We start from the raw sequence: 21,288 nt of genomic DNA on the forward strand, positions 1-21,288 counted from the left end.
AAACAGGTAAACAAAATTCACTAACCTGACCATTTCTCTTCACACTCCTTTAACTCCTCTTCCTCTTTGCCAAAAAAGTCACTAAACTCCTTCCATGTTTTATTTCCCTGTATTTCTCACTGTGCCTAACTCAGTTGTTTGTACATAGTAGGCACCTAATGAATGATTTTTTAAAAAGTAAATGTACAACAGACAATAAATATTTATTGTTTCATGGATTATCACTTCTATTGTATCTGCCTTTTGTTTCAGAGGCCATGGTGCCTAAGTTGCCTGCAAAAGCCAGTATACCCACTGACCTTTTTGAACCCAGTTTTCTGTAAGGAACTGCATGACCTGCCAAATAATTTTGAGTATCCCTTTCTTGAAGATGTTCTGAATCCTCATGGTGCACAACAAAGAGGAAGAAAAGAGAAAATAGACAAGAGCCTTGTGACTCAAAACACTATGATCCTATACATGTAAAGAGATTAGAGGAAACTATATTTCCAGAGTACTAGAACAGAATCATTCTGCTGTTTCTCCTAATATTGGTCTTTCCTTGGGCCCTCTTTTCTCTTCCATGATTCAGTCCTCCATGAGTTGCCACAAACTAAAACAATTATTTGCCAGATCATGCATGTATGACATGCAGCTTTATTTGACAGTTTCTCTGATAGTCATGAGAAATGGTATGAGCAGTGTAGGATTCCTTCCTAAATTTGAAAATCACTTTTCTGCCCCGGAGAAGTTTCCTTATAGTGGCTATAGTAAATCTGCAAAAAAAAAAAATTTTAAGCAAATATGTAACAAATGAGAAAGTCTATGTGGAAGTAAGGGGGGGTGGGGTGGAAAACTGAACCACAAAAAGTGGTTCTACACGAAAGTGGTATATCTACACAAAAAGTGTTAGTATACATTATTAGTTAGTATATATCTCCCAAGGCACTAAATGTGACATGCCACCTTAAAATATTTATTGCTGTAGGGAATAGGCTGACAAATGTGTACCTCTGTGTTTTATGTGTTGTGTGCATTCATTAAGCCCTTAGTTTGAACAATATTTAAAGGCTAAAAATAGCCCATTGAAAAGTAGCTTTTATTTTATCTTTTTTAAAATTGCAGCATTTTTCAGAACAAAAATACTTAGTGAATGGCACAGATTTTTAAATGAAAAGTATCCTAACCAAAGGAGATAGTGCACGTCCATAGAAGACAACTACAGATATAATGCCATAGGAAAGTATTTGAAAAGAAACTTTTTTTCTTTTTTCAAATACCAGCTATTCTTATAATTAAATTTTACGGGCTTTTGAATTTACTCATAAGGCACTATTTAAGATAGAATTTCATCAAAGTAAACTACAGTATACTGCCTTAAGAAATTATTTTTCTGTGGCCTGTATAGTAAAGGAAGCTGTTGTGAACAGGAAGGCTTGCCTTTTTTTCTCTCTGTCTGTTTCACAGTAGGTCACATGACAGCATCATGTGACTCGGTCAAAGAAGCTTTTCCTCCTACAGCTTTGCAAAAAAACAAAACCATCCTCCAATTAAAGCAGATAACGTGTACAACGTTGTCTTGCTGGATTCTCTTGTCCTCTGCCGCTACAGTAAAACAAAATGAGTGGTAAGATTTGCTGACTCTTTTGAGAACATTCTGTTTTTATTTAAAAACATAGAAAGCACTGTATTAATCTAAAAGCAGTCTGTGTTCTTGAATGTGTGCCAGATATAGCAGTGAAAATGTGAACTACTGCCATGTGGTTAAAATTGCTAGAATTATATATAATTTGAAAGGTTTCACATTCCACAGAATAACTCCCTTTCCAGTACTTATTTTTGTGCTGTATGTGGATGTTTTGAGTTTTTTTGGTTTGGGGGTATTTTAACTGTAACAGGAAAATTTGATTCAGATTATTTTGGAGGCCATTATGAAAACCTGCTTTAGGTGGAACTTTAGCAGCCTACTGCACGTTAGGCACTTAAAATTATAGAAATTAATTGTTTTGTTTAGCATTCTTAAATTTAAAATAAGAAAAGCAAAGGGGATAGGTTTTTTAAAATAATACTTAAAAGCATATTAATTTAAGCTGTTTGTGGTGCTTTTAAGATATTTTGTTCTGTTTTAAATGCCAAATTCAATTGAAAAAAAATGTTTTTCCTGTGTGGTAGAGTGCTGCTTACAAGTAGGATTGTAATTAACTGTACAAAATAACTGACAGTTGTATGATTTCAGATCCATTCTATTCTAATCAAATAATTTAAGAAGCTTCTATGCAGAATTTTTAAAATTTTACATTTCTTTTTAGGGCAGTTGTATTCTATTTGTAGTTTCTGTGTTTTGGTTTAGGACAGATTTTGCATTTTCTCAGTATGGGACAGGGTTGCTTTCATTTTGCACTTTTAATTTCTACTTAAGTCAGAAAATTGCAATGGCTAACATTTATGTAATGCTTTAAGGTTTGTAAAGCAAGATGTGTGTGTGTGTGTGTGTGTGTGTGTGTGTGTGTGTGTATGTGTGTGTGATTGTTTAAACAAAGGGAATTGCCAAAAACAATTAAATTCCTTTTTTCGTTGCACAAGTAATTTTAAAAGTTATTTTATATACTGGTTGGGTTTTTTGTATGATGTATTAAATATGTTATTACAGATTAATATTCTAAATATTAACTACAGTTAGTGATTTGGGGTCAGGGAACCTGAGTAAAACTTTTTCTTAAAACCTTTTTTGTGTGTTTAGGACACAAGATACTCAGAGATAGTTACCATATGGAGAAAAGTTAATAGCTTATAGTTAGAAAAGTAATTTAATATTATAACTGAACCAGTTACTTGAGTTAAATCTTGATTTTGAATTTACTTGTGGCCCCATGGGGGATCCAATGAGATTATTCTCACTTTAAAAGAACCATTTTTAAGATATACCGATTGATGAATCAATCCATGCTTACAAATTTTATCAAAAGTAAAATATATTAAATCAGTCATCATTTACAAAATGTAAAATAACCTTCTTTTGAAGATTTATTGTCATTTTAATTATATCAATTAAATAGAAACAATTAACATTAATATAGAAGTGGCATTGTCTTGATTTCTAGTTAAGAGTTGTTAAAAGCTATGTTATATTTGCTTGGACAAATACAATCAGATAACCTGGGTTCAAGTCTCAGGTCCTCTGGCATTTGCCTCTAATATCAAGTCCTCTAACATTTATGTAATTATGGAAAAAGTCAATGTACTTTTCTATAAAATTTGAGTTATATTACCTATTTCACAGGGTGGTTGTCAAGAAAGCATTTTATAAGCTTTAAAATGGCTATATAAGAGAAGAATGAGCCTTTTTTTGTAATGAGATGAAAAAATGCCTTCAGCAAATAAAGAATAATTTTGATCTGGACTTTGGAGTCCTTTTCTGTTTTGTTAGTAAAGGAAGTAAAAGTAATTGAGGGCCCTTATTGTTTTCGGGAATATGGTTTTCAAAATTCCATAGTGCTAGTTGCAGCAATATATTGTCTTAGCTGTCCACACAAAGGAAGAAATTCATAAACATTAAATAAATGAATGAAAATAGACATTTTTAGAGGCAAAATAATCTGATACCCTGAGTGACAGTTACATTATGTTTAATGAAACTAAGGGCAGAATCTTTTCATCTCCCAAGGCACTCAAATGTGATATTTTATAATTGAGGCATTTCTGACTCAACCCTGTTTGGGCTTTTCTTGGCAAAGACACTGGAGTGGTTTTGCCATTTCCTTCACCAGCTTAGTTTACAGATGAGGAAACTGAGGCAAACAGGGTTAAGTGACTTGTCCAGGGTCACATAACTGATGTGTCTGAGGCCAGATTTTAATTCAGATCCCGCTGACTCCAGGCCAGTGCTCTATCCACTTCACCACTTTGCTGCCCCAAAATGTGGCATAATTTGTGTCAATCAACCTCCATGCCTTCCCTGTACATACATTTCTTATTCTGAAGGTAGAGCCACAGAGGGAATCTAACCTGTCCCTGCTCTCCAAAGGTGGCCTTATCTGCAGTCGTAAAGAGTATTTGGGAGCAGTACTGTGTGGAGCTAGGGCTTGGGGTCAGGGTCTGAGTAGCGACTAATATCCTGATCAAGCCTAGCTAGGAAGTGTGTGACCACTCCTAATACCTCATGCTTACGATACTAACTCTCTTACCTCTCATCTCCTAATAATTCTTTATCTTACTGTCCCCCTCCCCCCCCATAATTGCTGCTCTACCAGCCTAAGAACACAGTTGTTCCGATATAGGAATTGATGATCAAGCAACTGCTAGTAACAGAAACATTTCCAGAGTAAACATTCAAAACAAACTTCTATTCAGATTAGTTTCATTGGTGTGCCAAGCACACTTTATTTTTTCTCATTAAACTTCTGCTGTGTTCTAAACTTTTCTCCATTGCCCCCTAAAAAAGGAAAGAGTTCTTTTAAAGAACATTGAAATATGTTCTAGGTATACTGTATGAGTTCTAAATCTGTCCTCAGTCTCCACTACCACCTTCTTCCACTATTGTTGCTCTGCCCCCACAAGAGGACCTTGCCTCATACTTACCAAAACTGAAGCTATCTGTTGCAAGTTCCTTCTTCTCCTCAGTCCTATAATTTTAAATTCCCCGTTTTCCACATTTTCTCTTCATTTGTTTCCCTTTTCTTGCCAAAGCTAACCCCCAATTTTTACTCTTGATCCCATCTTCTCTTATGTCCTCTGATATATTTAATTGCAATGGCAGTCATCTTCAACTCCATCCTTAATCTTCCATTTCTCTTTATCCACGACCATTAGGCTGTGAGCTTCCTGAGAACAAGGACTGTCTTTTGCCTTTCTTTGTATACCCACTGCTTAGGAAAGTGCCTAGCATATAATGTGTGCTTAGTAAGTGCTTACTAGCTGACTGGTTCCTTACCTTACCTTACACAAACATATCCAGATATCCTCCATCCTTAAAAAACTTCAATTGGACTTTGCTTTTTCCTCATCTTCTTATGTCTCTTCTCTCTTTTGTGATACTTTTTAAAAAGCCCATCTGCCCATGAGCAATGTCTCACTTCTCACCGCCTTTTCATTTTTATTTCTTATCCTACTGCTAGACCAAAACTGTTCCTCTCCATTGAAAACTAGCCTACCTGCCTGTCATCTTTACGTTTCATTCAGTTTTTCCTTTCAGTGTCTTTGCCTAAGCTGAGTGGTCTTCCTCCTCATCTCTGCCTCTTGGAATCCCTAATTCCATTCAAGGCTTAGATCAAAAGCCATCTTCCACTTATGACCTTTCCTAATTCCTACCATTTCTTAGCACTCACTCCCACCCGGTTTTTGGTAACTTTTGATCTGTGTGTAGATTATTCGCCATGATAGCTCCTTGAGAGGATGAGCATCTAGCACAGTGCTTGATACATAGAAACACTTATAAGGCTTTTTTAAATGAATGTAATAGTTTAAGAGAAAATTTTTGCATAAACTTAGAGAATTATGGTGTGGTGGAGGTGTGTTTGGAGTTAGAGGAGCCTAGTAGCCAGACAGATACCCCAGTAAAGCTCTGAAAACCAGTGATAAAGAAACCCAAAGGGAAACAATAACACTTCCAGCTCTGGGCTGCAGAAAAATACTACCAGAATTCTGTGTAAGCTATGAGACAAGCCAGAGTTAGATGGAAGGAAAAGCACACAAGCAGACAGTTCTCAGAGCAGGAGATGAGACAAGACCAGCAGCTGAACCCCAGGTACTGAGGAGACAGAACAGAATCAGCACTTGGCTCCCGGTCTGTCTTTCTGCACAAGACAAGGCCAAACAAACACGTTGGCAGCCCAGCCTGAGCTGCGACAGGAGACAAAACCAAACCAATGCTTGGACAGGCCCAGTGCACAAGTAACCCATACCCAAGTTACAGAGGAGCCACAAGCAGGAGAGAGGGTAAGAGTAGCATTTCAGAGGTAAAGTGCCTCGTGTCTTACAAGGAGACCTATTACTAGCACAGTCTTTGGTCAGGGCCTGTCAGACTCACAGCAAGGGACAGAGCTAATTCCAGGTTTAGCACTGTACAAGGAGCAGTCAGAAAATGAGCTAAGGCTAAAATCTTGAGTTGAACTATCAGAAAACTCAGCCAACACCCAGGGATTCCTACAGAAGGCAGAGCCAAGACTTTTCCATCACAACCAAGGGCCCGCCCATACCACCCAGCAGTATGGAAGGAAGACAGAGTCTGACCTAAACATAAAACTCAGTCCAGAAATTTATGCTGAAGGTAAGAGTAAACAGGAGAACATGCTGAACACAATGAAGAAATACTTTGAACTCGGAGAAGCCTAGTAGATAAACCTAGAAAGAATAAGTTAATTCCACAAAAAGTCCAAAGTAGAGCCTTAGTAGAAAGAAACCACATGGGCTATTGAGAGTACCTGGAAAAAAAACCAAAAGATACAAAACATAGTATTAAAGGAAATGATAGCTAAGGAAGAAGAAATTGACAAAGAAAAATAACTGCTTAGAACAAATAGTGATAAACCTTACCCAAGAAATGAACTTCCTGAAAATTAGAATGGGCCAAATAGAAAGCAGTGACTCCTTGAGAAAACAACAATAAAATTTTAAAACTGATGAGTAGGGAGGGGAAGTAGAAGAGAACAGAAAAAAATGTGAAGTTTCTGCTATTAAAAACAACTGATCTGGAAGACATCAAAGACAATAGTAGGACTACCTGAAAATCTCCCTCCATCCCTCTCCCCTCCCCCAACGACCAAAAGCCTGGATGCCTTATTTCAAGAAATCATAAAAACTACCTAGATCTATTAAAACTAGAGGACATAGTGAAAAATTCAGCCATTGAAGTTCCCTTCCTTTGAAAACCCAAAATGAATATGTTCTGTAATGACATAGTTCAAATTCATATTAAAGAAAAAGTACTGAAACTAGCCAAATAAGAAGAGTTCTAGTTATTGAGGAGCAGCAACCAAGATCATACAAAGTCTGACAGCTGCTACTTCTAAGTGTTGGAATGCTTTGAATACAACATTACAAAAGGCAGAACTGAAGCCTAACAACCAAGAATGATTTACCTGTCTACACTGAGTATTAGGGGGAAATGGACCTGTAAGGAAATGGGGGACTTCCAGATATTCCTGCTAAAAAGGTCAGAAACAAATAGAAACGGAAATATTAACACAAGAATCAAGAGAATCATAGAATGGTAAATACATCTGGCCAATTTTAAAGAGACTATATCATGATGGAAAATATCTTCTCAGAACTCTATTGTCTGAGATCATAGAGAAAATTTCAAAAGGCAGAGGAATTGAGAGTGGTTATGCTTTGTTTTGATGGTCTTTGGAGAAGAAAATAGGAGAGAAAGGAGAATATTCTGGGGAGAAAAGGAAGAGGGAAGGGAAAGGAACTTAACTATCTCACATAATAAGGATTCATAAGATATGAAGGGTATTCAGACATGAAGAAAGAAAGGAAAGAATAGGTATTTGCTGAACCTCACTTTTGTCTCAACTAGACAAAGGAAGAGTGAACAGAGAGACTTTGGTGTAGCAGATTCATTAAAATCAATAAAATAATAGGTAGAAAGAGAAAGATTAAGAGTAGATACAGGATAGGTGACAGAACAGTCATAAACAAAAACTATAGCATCAGAAAGTATAGAATGAATGTGAGGTTTCAAGGGAAAGAAAAAAGAAAATGTGAGTGTGAAAAGAGGAGAAAGGTAATAAAATAGAAACAGACTACTTTGGTTATATGTCAGTACTGACAAGTAAATTTCTTTGGTACCACCTTTTTAAAGAGGGAGTTAAGGGTCAAAGAAATGTACAAAAGATCGGAATGGAGCTAAGTACACAATTAACAATCATCACTCTGGACATGAGTAGGATGAACTCATTCAAAAAAGAATCGATTAGAAAGCAGAATCCAAAATGTTATTTTCAAGAAACACACTTGAAACAATAAAGTTCAGATAGAATCAAAATGAGGACTTCAGTGTACACTTTTCAGACCTAGACAAAATAACCAAGAGACAAACCAAAAAGAAGTTAAGATCCTGGATAGAACTTTAGAAAAGTTAGCGATAATAGACCTTTGGTGATTATTACATAGGAAAAGAAGGAGTTTACATATCTCTTAGCTGGACATACTCTGCTACCTTCACAAAAATGTATCATATTTGGGGGCCAAATAAAAACCTGACAAATGCAGAAATATTATACACATCCTTTACTGAACACATTTCAATAAGAATTATATTTTAACAAGAGGCCTTTAAAGAAAAAATTACAATTTAATTGGAGACTAATTTAATCCTAAAGAACTGGTAGGTTTGAAAGAACAAATCATACTAGTATGGAAATATGTTTTGCATGATTGCACATGTATTACCTATGTGAAATTGGTATCATCTCTAGAAGCAGGGGCAGGGTAAGAATTTAGAACTCAATTTTTTTTAATGAATGTTGAAAATTATTTTTACATGTAATTGGGAAAAATAAAATATTCAGAAAACAACAAATCATAAAGTGTTTTGCAAACCTTAAAGCACATGTAGATGCTAAGTATTAGTATATTATGAAATGTATTCATTAATAAAAGAAAGAACAGATCAGTGAATAAGGTCTTGTTTCTAATATGAAAAAGGAAATTTACAACAAAGGGAGAAGAAATGAAGAAAATTAGAATAAATTATTTTGCCCAATTATATAACAGCAAAACTTAGACACAGGGGTTGAGTATTTACAAAAATATAAAACACCAAGATTAACATAAGAAATAGAGAATTTAAAATAACCCCAATATTAGAAAAAGAAATTGAATAAGATGTAATTGAACTCCCAAAGAAAAAAACTCAAGAACCAGGTATGTTTAAAGATGAGTTCTATCAAATATTCAGATCATTCCATCATTATATAAATTGTTGGCAAAAACAGGAAAAGAAAAAGAATCCTTCCAAATTATAATAAAGTTATGGTTTTGGTACCTAAACCAAGGAAAGAGAAAGAAAACCATAGACCATTCTCCCTAATGAAGACTGATGTAAAAGTATGTTTTAAAGAATTGTTTTTTTCCCCTCAATTGACAGGAAGAAAAAGGGGAGGGTAGCGACAAAGTTCACAAAACAAAACCAAAAAAAGAGAGAGAGAAGTGTAAAGAGTCATTGTATTTTTTAAAATGCACAGAGGAGAATGGGGGAGAGGGAGCAAAAATAAACATGGGCACACAGGACAGTTTTAAAAGTTACATTTTGAATCTAAAATATACTTAAAAGGAAAAGCAAGCTGTGATAGTGGTTTATATTTTCATCGACAATCCTCTTCTGTTCAGCTTTTTATTTGGAAATGCTTATTTTTATCTGATGTTTAAGTTCATAATTTAAAAAAAAGTTCAAGTAAATTTAAAGTTGAAAACATTTTCCAAATGTTGTTCAAATCAAGTTGAAATCTAGGAAAGTGAAAAGGTGACTAATTTAATTCTTGAGAGCATCCAGGAGATTGTACCATTTGTTGTTCTGTCATTCAGTCATGTCCAACTCTTTGTGACCCCATGGATCATAGTTCACCAGGCCTTCCTGTCTTCAGCTATCTCTCAAAAGCTGTCCAGCTTCATATTTGTTGTTTCCATATCTATCCATTCTCTACCGTGTCCTTTTCCTTTTGCCTTCAAATCTATCCCAGTATCAGGGTCTTTTCCAATGAGTCAAAAATATTTAAGCTTCAGTTTCAGTATTTGAGTTTCCAGTAAATAGCCTAAGTTAATTTCTTTAAACATTGACTGATTTAACCTCCTTGCTCTCCAGAAGACTCCCAGAAGTCTTCTCTAGGACCACAATTCTGAAGCGTTGATTCTACAGTGCTCAGCTTTTCTTATAGTCCACCTCTCACAGCCATACATTGCTGCTGGAAAAACCATAGCTTTGATTATGCAGACTTTTGGGGGCAAGGTAATGTTTCTGCTTTTTAGTATGTTCTCTAGATTTGCCATAGTTTTACTTCCAGGGAGCAAATGTCTTTTATTTTCATGGTTGCAGTCACCATCTGCAGTGATCTTTGGAGGCCAATAATATAAAATCTGACACTGCTTTCATTTCTTTTTCCTCTGTTTGCCAGGAAGTGATAGAACTAGTTGCCAAGATCTTAGGTTTGTTTTTTTTTTCTTTTAAGCCGCAAGTCAGCTTTTATACACTGTCCTCTTTCCCACTCATTAAGAGGCTTCTTAATTCCTTTTTGCTTTCTGCTATCAGAGTGGTATCACCTACATATCTGAGATTGTTGCTATTTCTCCTGGCAGCCTGAATTCCAGCTTTTGATTCACCCAGTGTGGCATTTCTCATGATGTAAGTCTGCATATAAGTTAAATAAGGTGACTATTTAAAACCAATTGTTCCATGGTCAGTTCTAACTTTTGCTTCTTGGCCCACATACAAGTTCCCCAAGAGAAAAATAACGTGATCTGGTACTCCCATCTCTTTGAGGACTTGCCACATTTTGTGGTGATCTACACAATCAGAGGCTTTAGTGTAGTTGATGAAACAGAAGTAGATGTTTTTCTGGAAGTCCCTTGCTTTCTCTATAATCCAGGAAATGTTGCCAGTTTGGTCCCTAGTCCCTGTACCTCTTTGAAAACCAGCCTGTTCTTCTGATAATTGTTGGTTCACATGTTGCTGAAGCCTTCCTTGCAGAAGCTTAACCATGACCTTGCTGGCATGTGAAATGAGCGCAGTTGTTTGATAATTTGAACATTCCTTGGCATTGCCCTTCTTTAGGATCGGGGTGTAAACTGATCTTTTCCAATCCAGTGACCACTGTTGTTTTTCCAAATTTTCTGGAGTATTGAGTGCAACACTTTAACAGCATCAATCTTATAGGATTTTAAGCAGATCAACTGGAATTTCATCATCTCCACTAGCCTTGCTGTTAACAATGCTTCGTAAGGCCCAATTGACTTCCTTCTTCAGGATGTATGGATCTAGATCAGTAACCTCATCATTTATGGTTGTCAGTGATGTTAATTATTTCTTATATAGTCCTTTGGTATATCCTGGCCACCTCTTCTTAATCTCATCTGCTTCTGTTAAGTCATTTTTGTCTTTTAACATGCCCATTTTTGCATGAAACATTCCCTTGATAGCTCTAATTTTCTTGAACAGATCTTTTGACTTTCCCATTATATTTTTTCTTCTGTTTCTTTGCATTGGTCATTTAAGAAAATCTTATCCTTGCTATTCTCTGGAATTCTGCATTCAGTTAGTTACATCTTTCTCTTTTACTATCCTCTTTCCTTGGCTATTTGTAAAATCTCATCAGATAGCCATTTTGCTTTCTTGCTCTTCTTTTTCTTTGGAATGTTATTTTGTTGCTGCCTCCTGTACAGTATTGCGAACCTCTGTCCATAGTTCTCAAGCACTCTGTCTACCAGATCTAACCCATGAATCTATCACTTCTACCTCATATTCATAAGGGGTGTTACTTAGGTCATACTAGTGTAGTCTGATCGTTCTCACTACTTTCTTCAATTTAAGTCAGAATTTTGCAATAAAAAGTTCATAATCTGAGCCAGTCTGCTCCAGGTCTTGTTTTAACTGACTGTATAGAGAGCTTCCCCCACATTTGGCTGCAAAGCGTATTATCAGTCTGATTTCTGTTTTGACCATCTGGTGATATTCATGTGTAGAGTCACCTTTTCAGTTATACGTTTGCTATGACCAGCGAGTTATCTTGACAAAACCCCATTAGTCTCTGTCCTGCTTCCTTTTGTATTCCAAGGTCAAACTTACCTGTTACTCCAGTTATCTTTTGATTTCCTACTTTAGCATTCCAATTCCCTATGATAAATGTGACCTCTTTTTTGGTATTATTTCTGGAAGATGTAGGTCTTCCATAGAATTGGTCAACTTTGGCTTCTTTGGCATTGATGGTTGGAGCACAGACTTGTATTGTGATGCTGAATGGTTTGCCTTGGGTTTGAACAGAAATCATTCTGTCATTTTTGAGAATATACTCTAGTACTGCTTTTCTCATCCTTTTATTGACTGTGAGGTCTACTCCATTTCTTCTAAGGGATTCTTACCCACAGTAGTATATGTAATGATCACCTGAATTAAATTTACCCATTCCTGTCCTTTTACATTCCTTTGCAATGTTCCACAGTTCCAGGTTCCTATGCAATATTGATCTTTACAGCATCGGTTCCATCGACAGCTGAGCTTCCTTTTAGCTTTGGCCCAGCTGCTTCATTAGTACTGGAGCTACTTGTGACCCTTGTCCTCCACTGTTCCCCAGAAGTGTATTGGACACCTTCTGACCTGAGGGGCTTATCTTCTGATGTCATCTCTTTTATCATTTTAGTATATTGTCCATGGGCTTTTCTTGGCAAAGATAATGGAGTGGTTTGCCATTTTCTTCTGTAGTGGATCACCTTTTGTCAGAACTCTCCACTATGACCTGTCCCTCTTGGGTAACCCTGCCCAGTATAGTTCATAGTTTCATTGAGCTATGCAAGGCCCTCCGTCATGACAAAGCAATGATCCAGGATGGGGATTGTACCAGAGACATATTTAAGAAATATGTCAGAAAATATAAATCACTGCAAAATTGTTAAGTAAAATAAGAGGATTATTTGGCTCGATTATTTTTCTTTAGTAGAACCCTAGGTAAGACTTGGTATAAAAAAAGCTTGAGCTGAAAAATATACCCATTAAGCTATCTCTTCTATGAAAAGACCACCCAGATCTTATAGAAAGGAATTCCTGTGTACAGACCTCATCACTACTACTACTGTCTGGGCCAGACATACATAAAGAAGGTTTCAAAATGATTCAGTGTTCTGTAGATTAAACCTATCCTGCTACTTTTTTGTGTTTCATTCTGCTTCCATTTTTTGCTAATTTATTTGTTGTCATCTAACTCATTTTATGTACCACATCTATTTCGTATGGACAGTTAAGGTAAAGTTTCCTCCAGAGAAAGGAGAGTCACTGCGTAATCACTTTCCAGAGTTACTCTGTAATGAAGTTATGCATAAGAATTATTTGAATCCCTTTTCATGGTAATTTTAGCTATACTTTTACCGGTTAGATGTTTTCTTGCATATTTTGATATACCTAGTATTAATTAAGAATGTACTTGAAGCTATTTTAAGACAATTTGTTTAAAAATATTATGTTGAAATATTATTTTTGTAACCCACATAGGTCCTGCTCAGGTTCCAATGATGTCCCCAAATGGTTCAGTGCCTCCTATTTATGTGCCTCCTGGATATGCCCCACAGGTATCAACGTTATATTTCTATACATACACACACGCTCATGTGCATGGTAGTCACGAAAAAAACTTTTGCTTTAACTTTGGGACTATTGAAAAAGATGTTAGTGTACTAAATCATGCCAACTATTACCTGGATGACATTGGGCAAGTCACTTTCTGTCCCTGGACCTCATTTTGGTCCACTTGACCTCTAAAGTTCTTTCCAACTCAAAATCTGTAGTTTTATAATATTTGGTAATACATAGTTGCTAGAGCTTTGGATCCCCTTCATTCATTTAATAAACATTTTAATAAAACTGCTATCCCGTTGTCCCCAATTGTTGTTATAAATGTACCTGTTTTTAAATGTTTTTCCTCTCTGAAAATATTACTCATTTGATTTTAAAGTTTGGGAAGAATATGAATGTGAATGTTGGTTTTCAAATATTGTCTTATAATCCTTAATAATAATTGAGCAGACAGTGTTCATTTGTTTGCCAGTCTTTTCCTTCTAGGAAGTTCAGTTACTAAACTGTACAGACCATTTCAGAATTTTTTCATGGTGGATGGTTTTTGCTTTTATTTATTTAATGTGTTATAGGAAAAACTGAATGTTCTTTAAATGTTCACTTATCTAATATGTAATATATGATTTTTAAAACATTGAGATTTTTTTCATAAATTAGCCTATTTTGTTATGAAAGGGCTAACATGTGGTTACCAAGAATGATCATGTTCTTCTGAAACTCTGAAATCATATTAGTACTATTATTTTTTTTAACTCCTCGTTATGGTAGATAACTTCTTCCCCACTAATAAGTCTGTATTTATTTTAAAGTACCGTGGAGTTTCTCTAGTGAGGCAAACACATTTATTTGGGAAGAAACATAATTTTGATTATTAATATTTGTTATTAATCTTAATTAGTTATTTAATTAATTGATCTTAAGTTGTTTTTAAAAAAGACAACTCGTGCATATTCAACATTTGCTTTTCTAAGCATAAAAATCTATATTTTGAAGATTGACCCCAAATGATTAATAGCAAGAGAAATGCAAATAGTTTCACTTTGTTCATTTGTAAATTGGCAAAGGTTACAAAAGATAGAAATAATCGATTCACTGTTCTAGTGGAGCTGCAGTAAGACAGGTACGCTATTTTAGTGGAGCTCTTAATTGATGCAGCTATTCTGGAAAACAATTTGGAATTATGTAAGAATAATCATTAAATCATTTGTATTCTTTGCCCCAGAGACCCCACTGCTGGACATATATCCCAAAAAGGACAAATAGAGGAAAGAGTCCTCATATATACCAAAAATTTTTGTATTTTTGTAGTAGCAAAAGAATAAAATTAAAAAGTAGATGCCCATTGATTAGCTGAACAAGTTGTGCTATGTAAATATAATGAAATATTATTGCCTTGTGAGCAATTCGGAAAATTGAGATAGGCAGGCTTGTGTGAATTGGTGAGAAGTAAATAATAATGAGAGAAGTAAAAAGAACCAAGAAAACTGTACTCACGATGTCTATAATTAAGTAAACAAAAAGAATACTAAAATGAATTCTGTATAATTGTAATGACCAATCTTGGCACCCCAAAGAAAAGAAGGAGTAAAGGCATCGTCCTCCTTTCTGTGGAGAAGTGGTAGGGCCACGGATGCAAAACATTGCGCAGCATCCATTAGTTTTCATGGCAGTACATCCAGAAATGTCTATGAGGCAAATATAAAAGACAACAATGAAACATTAATTAAAAATAAGATAATAAAATGAAATTATTATGTAAAAATGTGTAGTTTTATTTCAAGGACATCAAAGGTATGGAAAGATCATCTCATAAGGGACCTTTGCATCTAGTCCAACCTGTACAAAAAAATCTGACAAATAGTAAGTTGTCTAGCTTGACTCTGAAAGGAGGAAGAAATATAGAGGATAATAGTTTGAAGGAATGATAAGGTTAAATTTAGGGGGATATTTTTTTTCCAAGATGAGAGGGATTTGGATGTATTAGTAGGTAATAAGATAAGGAGAGGTTGAAAATGGTGAGAATAGGCATGATTTAAAGAGACAAGCCTCTAGTTTTCCAATGAAGAAATCAAAGCTGTCCATAATCATATTTTCATATGATCTGGATCACTACTGATTAGGGAAATGCAAATTAAAACAACTCTGAAGTACCACCTCCCACCTATCAGATTGGCTGATGTGGGCAGAAAAGGAAATGATAAATGTTGTCAGGTATGTGGGAAAATTGGGACACTAATGCACTGTTGGTGGAGTTGTGAGCTGATCCAGCCATTCTAGAGATCCATTTAGAACTGTGTCCAAAGGACAGTCAAACTGTGCATATACCCTTTGATCCATCAATAGCACTACCAGGCCTGTATCCTAAAGAGATAAATAAGGGGAGGGAAAGGACCTACTTGTACAAAAATATTTATACCAGCTCTTTTTGTGGTGGCAAAGAATTGGAAATTGAGGGGATATCTGTCAATCAGGAAATGGCTGAACAAGTTGTAGCATGTGATTGTGATGACATGCTGTTATGCTGTAAGAAATGAGAAGCAGGATGCTCTCAGAAAGACCTAGAAAGACTTATATGTGCGAAGTGAAGTGAGCAGAACCAGGGGAACATTGTACACAGTAACAGCAACATTATATGATAAAGAACTGAGTGACTTAGCTATTCTCAGCAATAGTGATCCAAGATAATTCCAAAGGTCTCATGAAGAAAAATGCTATCCATAGCCAGAGAAAGAAGTGATGGGTTCTGAATGCAGATTGAAGCATACTATTTTCACTTTCTTTATTTGTGTGTGTGTGTGAATTTCCCTTTTGGTCTGTGTCTTCTTTCACAACATGACTAATGTGGAAATACATTTTACATGATTGTACATATATAACCTATATCAAATTACTTACCATCTTAGAAAGGGGAGAGGGAAGGGAGACAGGGAGGAAAATTTTGAACTCGAAAATTGTTAATGAATATTAAAATTTTGTCTTTACACATAATTAGAAAAAAATAAAATACTATTTAAAAAATTGTAAAGAAAAAAAAGAGAGAGAAGCAAGCCTTTAGAGGAAACTGGAAAAAAAAAAACACAACAGGATTAAGAGGACCAGTAGAACGTGGTTGACTAGGAGAAAGGCCAACACATTGTCTAAGTCTGGAGCACAGTTTAAAATGATTAAGATTCTGTATTTCTCTCATCCATCCCTTTCTTCTCCACTCACACCACAATACTAATTCTGGCCCTCATCGTCTCTCGCCTCAACTATTACAACAGCCTTCTAACAATCACCCTGCTTCAAATTGTTCCCTTTTCCAGTCCATCCTCCAGAATGCCAGAGGGATGCTTCTAAAAAAGCTCGCTTCCCCTTTGTCTCTAGGATTGAATACATCTTTATCTTTCCAGACTTAATGCCTGTCACTCCCCATAATGCATTATATGTTATAGCCAAAGAGACCTACTGCATTTTTTGCTTTTGTTTTTTTTAAATATAAATTTATTTATTTTTAGTTTTCAACATTCACTTCCACAAGTTTTTGAGTTCCAAATTTTTGCCCCATCTCACCCCTCCCTCCACCCCAAGATGGCATGCATTCTGAATATCCCTTCCCCTAGTCTGTCCTCTCTTCTGTCTCTCCCCCCTTCTCTTATCCCCTTCCCCTTCTATTTTCCTGTAGGGCAGGATAGACTTCTATACCCCATCTCCTGTATTTCTTATTTCCCAGTGGCACGTGAAAACATTTTTTTTTAAACATATGTTTTTAAAACTTTAGGTTTCAAATTTCTCTCTTCCTCCCTCCCCATCCACCCTCATTGAAAAGGCAAGCAACTCAATATAGGTTATACATGTGCAGTTATGCAAAACACTTCCATAGTAGACATGTTGTGAAAAACTAACTCTATTTCCCTTAATCCTATCCTGCCTTCCCATTTATTCTATTCTTTCTTTTGACCCTGTCCCTCCTCAGAAGTATTTGCTTCTGATTACCCCTTTCCCATCTGCTCCTCCTCTCTATCATCCCCCTGCTCTCTTGTCCCCTTCTCCCCCTATTTTCCTGTAGGGTAAGACAGATTTCCATACCCAATTGAATGTGTATGTTATTCCCTCCTTAAGCCAAATCCTATGAGAATAAGATTCACTCATTCCCTCTCACCTTCCCCTGCTCCCTCCCCCACAGTAAGAGACTTTTCTGTTTTTTTTGTGAGATAATTTACCCCATTCTACCTCTCCCTTTCTTCTTATCCGAGTATCATCCTCTCTCATCCCTTTATTTTATTCTCTAGATATGACCCCTTAATCTTCAACTCACCTTGTGCCTCTATCTATCTATTTTATATATACATACATAAAATTTTTTCCTTCAACTACCCTAATACTGACAAAGGTCTCATGAGTTACAAATATCATTTTTCCATGCAGGAATGTAAACAGTCCAGTCTTAATAAGTCTCTTATGATTTCTCTTTCCTGTTTACCTCTTCATGTTCCACTTGAGTCTTGTATTTGAAAGTCAAATTTTCTATTCAGCTCTGGTCTTTTCATCAAGAATGCTTGAACGTCCTCTATTTCACTGACTGACCATTTTTTCCCCTGAAGGATTATACTCAGTTTTGCTGGGTAGGTGATTCTTAGTTGTAATCCTGTCTCCTTTGCCCTCTGGAATATTATGTTCCATGCCCTGAGGTCCTTTAATGTAAAAGCTGCTAAATCTTGGGTTATCCTGATTGTGTTTCTACAGTACTTGAATTGTTTCTTTCTGGCAGCTTGAAATATTTTCTCCTTGACCTGAGAACTCTGGAATTTGACTACAATATTCCTAGGAGTTTTCCTTTGGGGATCTCTTTCAGGAGATCTGTGGATTCTTTCAATTTCTATTTTGCCCTCTGGTTCTAAAATATCAGGGCAGTTTTCCTTGATAATTTCTTGAAAGATGATGTCTAGGCTCTTTTTTTGATCATGGCTTTCAGATAGTCCAATAATTTTTAAATTCTCTCTCCTGGATCTATTTTCCAGGTCAGTTGTTTTTCCCATGAGATATTTCACATTGTTTTCTAATTTTTCATTCTTTTGGATTTGTTTTACAGTGTCTTGATTTCTCATAAAGTCACTAGCTTCCAATTGCTCCATTCTAATTTTTAAGGAAGTATTTTCTTCAGTAATCTTTTGGACTTCCTTTTCCATTTGGCCAATTTTTCTTTTTAGGGCATTTTTCTCCTCATTGGCTTTTTGGACCTCTTTTGCCATTTGGGTTAGGCTGTTTTTTAAGGTGTTATTTTCTTCAGTATATTTTTGGGTCTCCTTTAGCAAGCTGTTGACTTGTTTTTCATGATTTTCTTGCATCACTCTCATTTCTCTTCCCAGTTTTTCCTCTGCTTCCATTGCTTGCTTCTCAAAATCCCCTTTGAGCTCTTCCAAGGCCTGAGACTGATCTCTATTTTTCTTGGAGGCTTTGGATGTAGGAACTTTGACTTTGTTGTCTTCTTCTGGTTGTATGTTTTGATCTTCTTTTTCACCAAAGTAAGATAATATAGTCTGACTCTTTTTGAGCTGCTTGCTGGCCAATTACTTGAGTTTTAAACTCTTTGTTAAGGTAGGAGTCTGCTTCCAATGTGGAGAGTGTACTGTCCCAAGCTTCAGGGGTTTATATAGCTGTTTTCAGAGATACTTGTAGGGACCTGTAAATTTTCAGTTCTTCCAAGGTGGTATGATAAGGGGCGAGGTGTTTACTCCTTTCCTGGCCTGTGACCACAAGTACTCCTTTCCGTCCTGTAACTGTGAGGAGGGGCTCCTCTCCACAGGCACTACAAGCTCCTCCACGCCAGTGCTCCTCCTCACGGCACCACCACAGCCCAGAGCTGTGACCCAGATCCACACATGGGCAAAGCAAGAGATTCCTGCCTCAGCACTGGCAAAGAAATCCCTGCAATCCCTCTCTGATCAGCCACTGGATTCCCCCTCAGTCTGTGGGCCTGAAGCTCGGGAAGCAGCTGCCCCACCTAGGGCCACACTCTTGGGGAATGGAGCTGAAACCCCACCTTCCTGTCTGAGCACCGCAGAAAGAGACTTTTGCCACTGACCTTCTAAGTTGTCTTTGGCATTGGTGGATTGAGGAGTCTGGAAACTGCCACAGCTGCCCTGATTCAGTCCTCTGAGGCCTGCTCCAGGTTCCCTGCGGCCTGTGCGCCCACGCCGTGCTGCACTGCACTCCCAGCCTGGCGTGATACACCTTTCTGATCAATCATCCGGGTTGTCTTGGGCTGGAAATTTGTTATACTCTGTCTTTTTGTGGGTTCTGCTGCTTCAGAATTTGTTTAGAGCCATTTTTTATGAGTATTTGGAGGGGTTTGGGGGAAAGCTCAAGCAAGTCACTGCTTTCACTCTGCCATCTTGGCTCCTGCCCCCCCCCCCTCAGTTTTTGCTTTTGAACCTGCCCTTTTGCCTAAAAAGCACCTCCTTCTTACTTGTACCTTTTAAAATCTGTATTTTCCCGTCCCTGGAGTCAGGAGGACCTAAGTTCACATGTGGCCTCAGACATTTGACGCTAGCTGAGTGACCGTGGGCAAGTTATTTAACCCCATTACCTAGGAAAAAAAAAAAGAATCTATTTTCCTTCAAGAAAATAAAGTCAAGAACAGCCTTTTTACATGAAGTCTTTCCTGATCTCCCCAGCTTTTTCTTCCCTAAATCACCATGTTTGTTTACATCTATGTCTATAAGTTGTTTCTCCCAGTAGAAAATAAGTTCTTTAAAGACAGCAACTATTTAATTTTTATCTTCATATCTCTAACACAGTATCTGGCCTGGCATATAATAGATACTTAATATTACTTCTTGACTGATTATTTTTTCTCCTTTGTGTCCTTGCTCTTGAAAGTCAAAGATTTTAGTTAGAGGCAGCACTAGGTGGAATGACTATTGAGGAAAATTGTAAAATTCTGGGGCCATCAAGAGGCATGTAGTGATTGTCTCGGGAGCTTTGGGATAGTATCAACTTGAGCTTATTTGAGGCCTTTTGTTTTGCTGTCACTGTCATTTGTGGAATTCTAACCATCTCCACAACAAAAGGAAAAGTTAGGCACTAAAAGTTAGTTTTCCACCTCTTTTTGGGAAAGAAGGATGTTTGTCTCATTAACTATTCCCTGGGACCATGGTTGTTGTGGTGGTGATGGTGGTTGTTGTTGTTGTTATTATTATTGTTTTTCCAGTTACTCAGAGTTTTGCTTCCCTTTAGTTATATTGTCTTTCTGGTTCTATTTGTTTCAATCTGCCTCCCTTAATTCATAGAAATACTCCTATGTTTCTCTGAATTCCTCATATTCATCATTTCGTACTGTACAGCATGTACTTAGCCCAGTACCTGATACATAGAAAGCGCTTAATAAATGACTCCTCACTACCTTCCCATTTTATTAATATTCTACAGTTTTATAGCTGTTCCCATATGAATGAGCACCCATTTTGTTTGTATTTCTTTACTTCCACAAAAAGTACCACGATGAATATTTTGACATATATTGGACTCCTCTGATACTCTGAAGAGGCTATAAAATACATCATTTTCTTATCTTAAATCTTGTCTAGCTACCAAACTGGAATTCTTATGAAAACTGGTCTTAGTGGACTTTGCCTGTAAACACCACTTTACTAACTCTGTCCCCAAGTAATCTTTCCTTATGCATGTGCTTTGCAGTTTGATCTGATCTCACTTAGTGGGAAGAAGCAACTTTCTGTTCCTTGATCATGTTTATATTTCATCTAAGACAAATGAATTCATTGGAAGGAAACTATTTTTGTTGTTATATTTCTAATACTGCAGTGCATACCAGAAGTCTTCAGGAAGTTCATGCTTCCTAAACAATTTACCTTAAAATTTAGCTTCAAGATAATCTTGATTGAGTACCATACTATGGCAGAAGCATGGGAAGTAATTTCACAATTATGATTTTTAACCTAGGAACTTCAGGAGAAAATCTTGAAGAAAACATAATTTGTCAAGTATAGCAGCATTAACAGCATATGTATGTAATGTGCTTTTACCATATT

General features: G+C 36.5%; 1 protein-coding gene across 1 annotated transcript in view; it reads left to right on the forward strand.

Annotated features, from left to right (window-relative positions):
* The window catches only part of FNDC3A (fibronectin type III domain containing 3A), a 212,585-nt gene that overhangs the window by 125,369 nt on the left and 65,928 nt on the right, over nucleotides 1-21,288 (forward strand). Inside the window, 1 exon segment of the mRNA XM_020993811.2 lies at nucleotides 13,178-13,254. Within this exon segment, the coding sequence (XP_020849470.1) occupies nucleotides 13,178-13,254 (77 nt within the window).

Source organism: Phascolarctos cinereus, unplaced genomic scaffold (genome assembly GCF_003287225.1).
Source record: "Phascolarctos cinereus isolate Bilbo 61053 unplaced genomic scaffold, phaCin_HiC Scaffold_726;HRSCAF=1367, whole genome shotgun sequence".
Lineage (NCBI taxonomy): Eukaryota > Metazoa > Chordata > Mammalia > Diprotodontia > Phascolarctidae > Phascolarctos > Phascolarctos cinereus.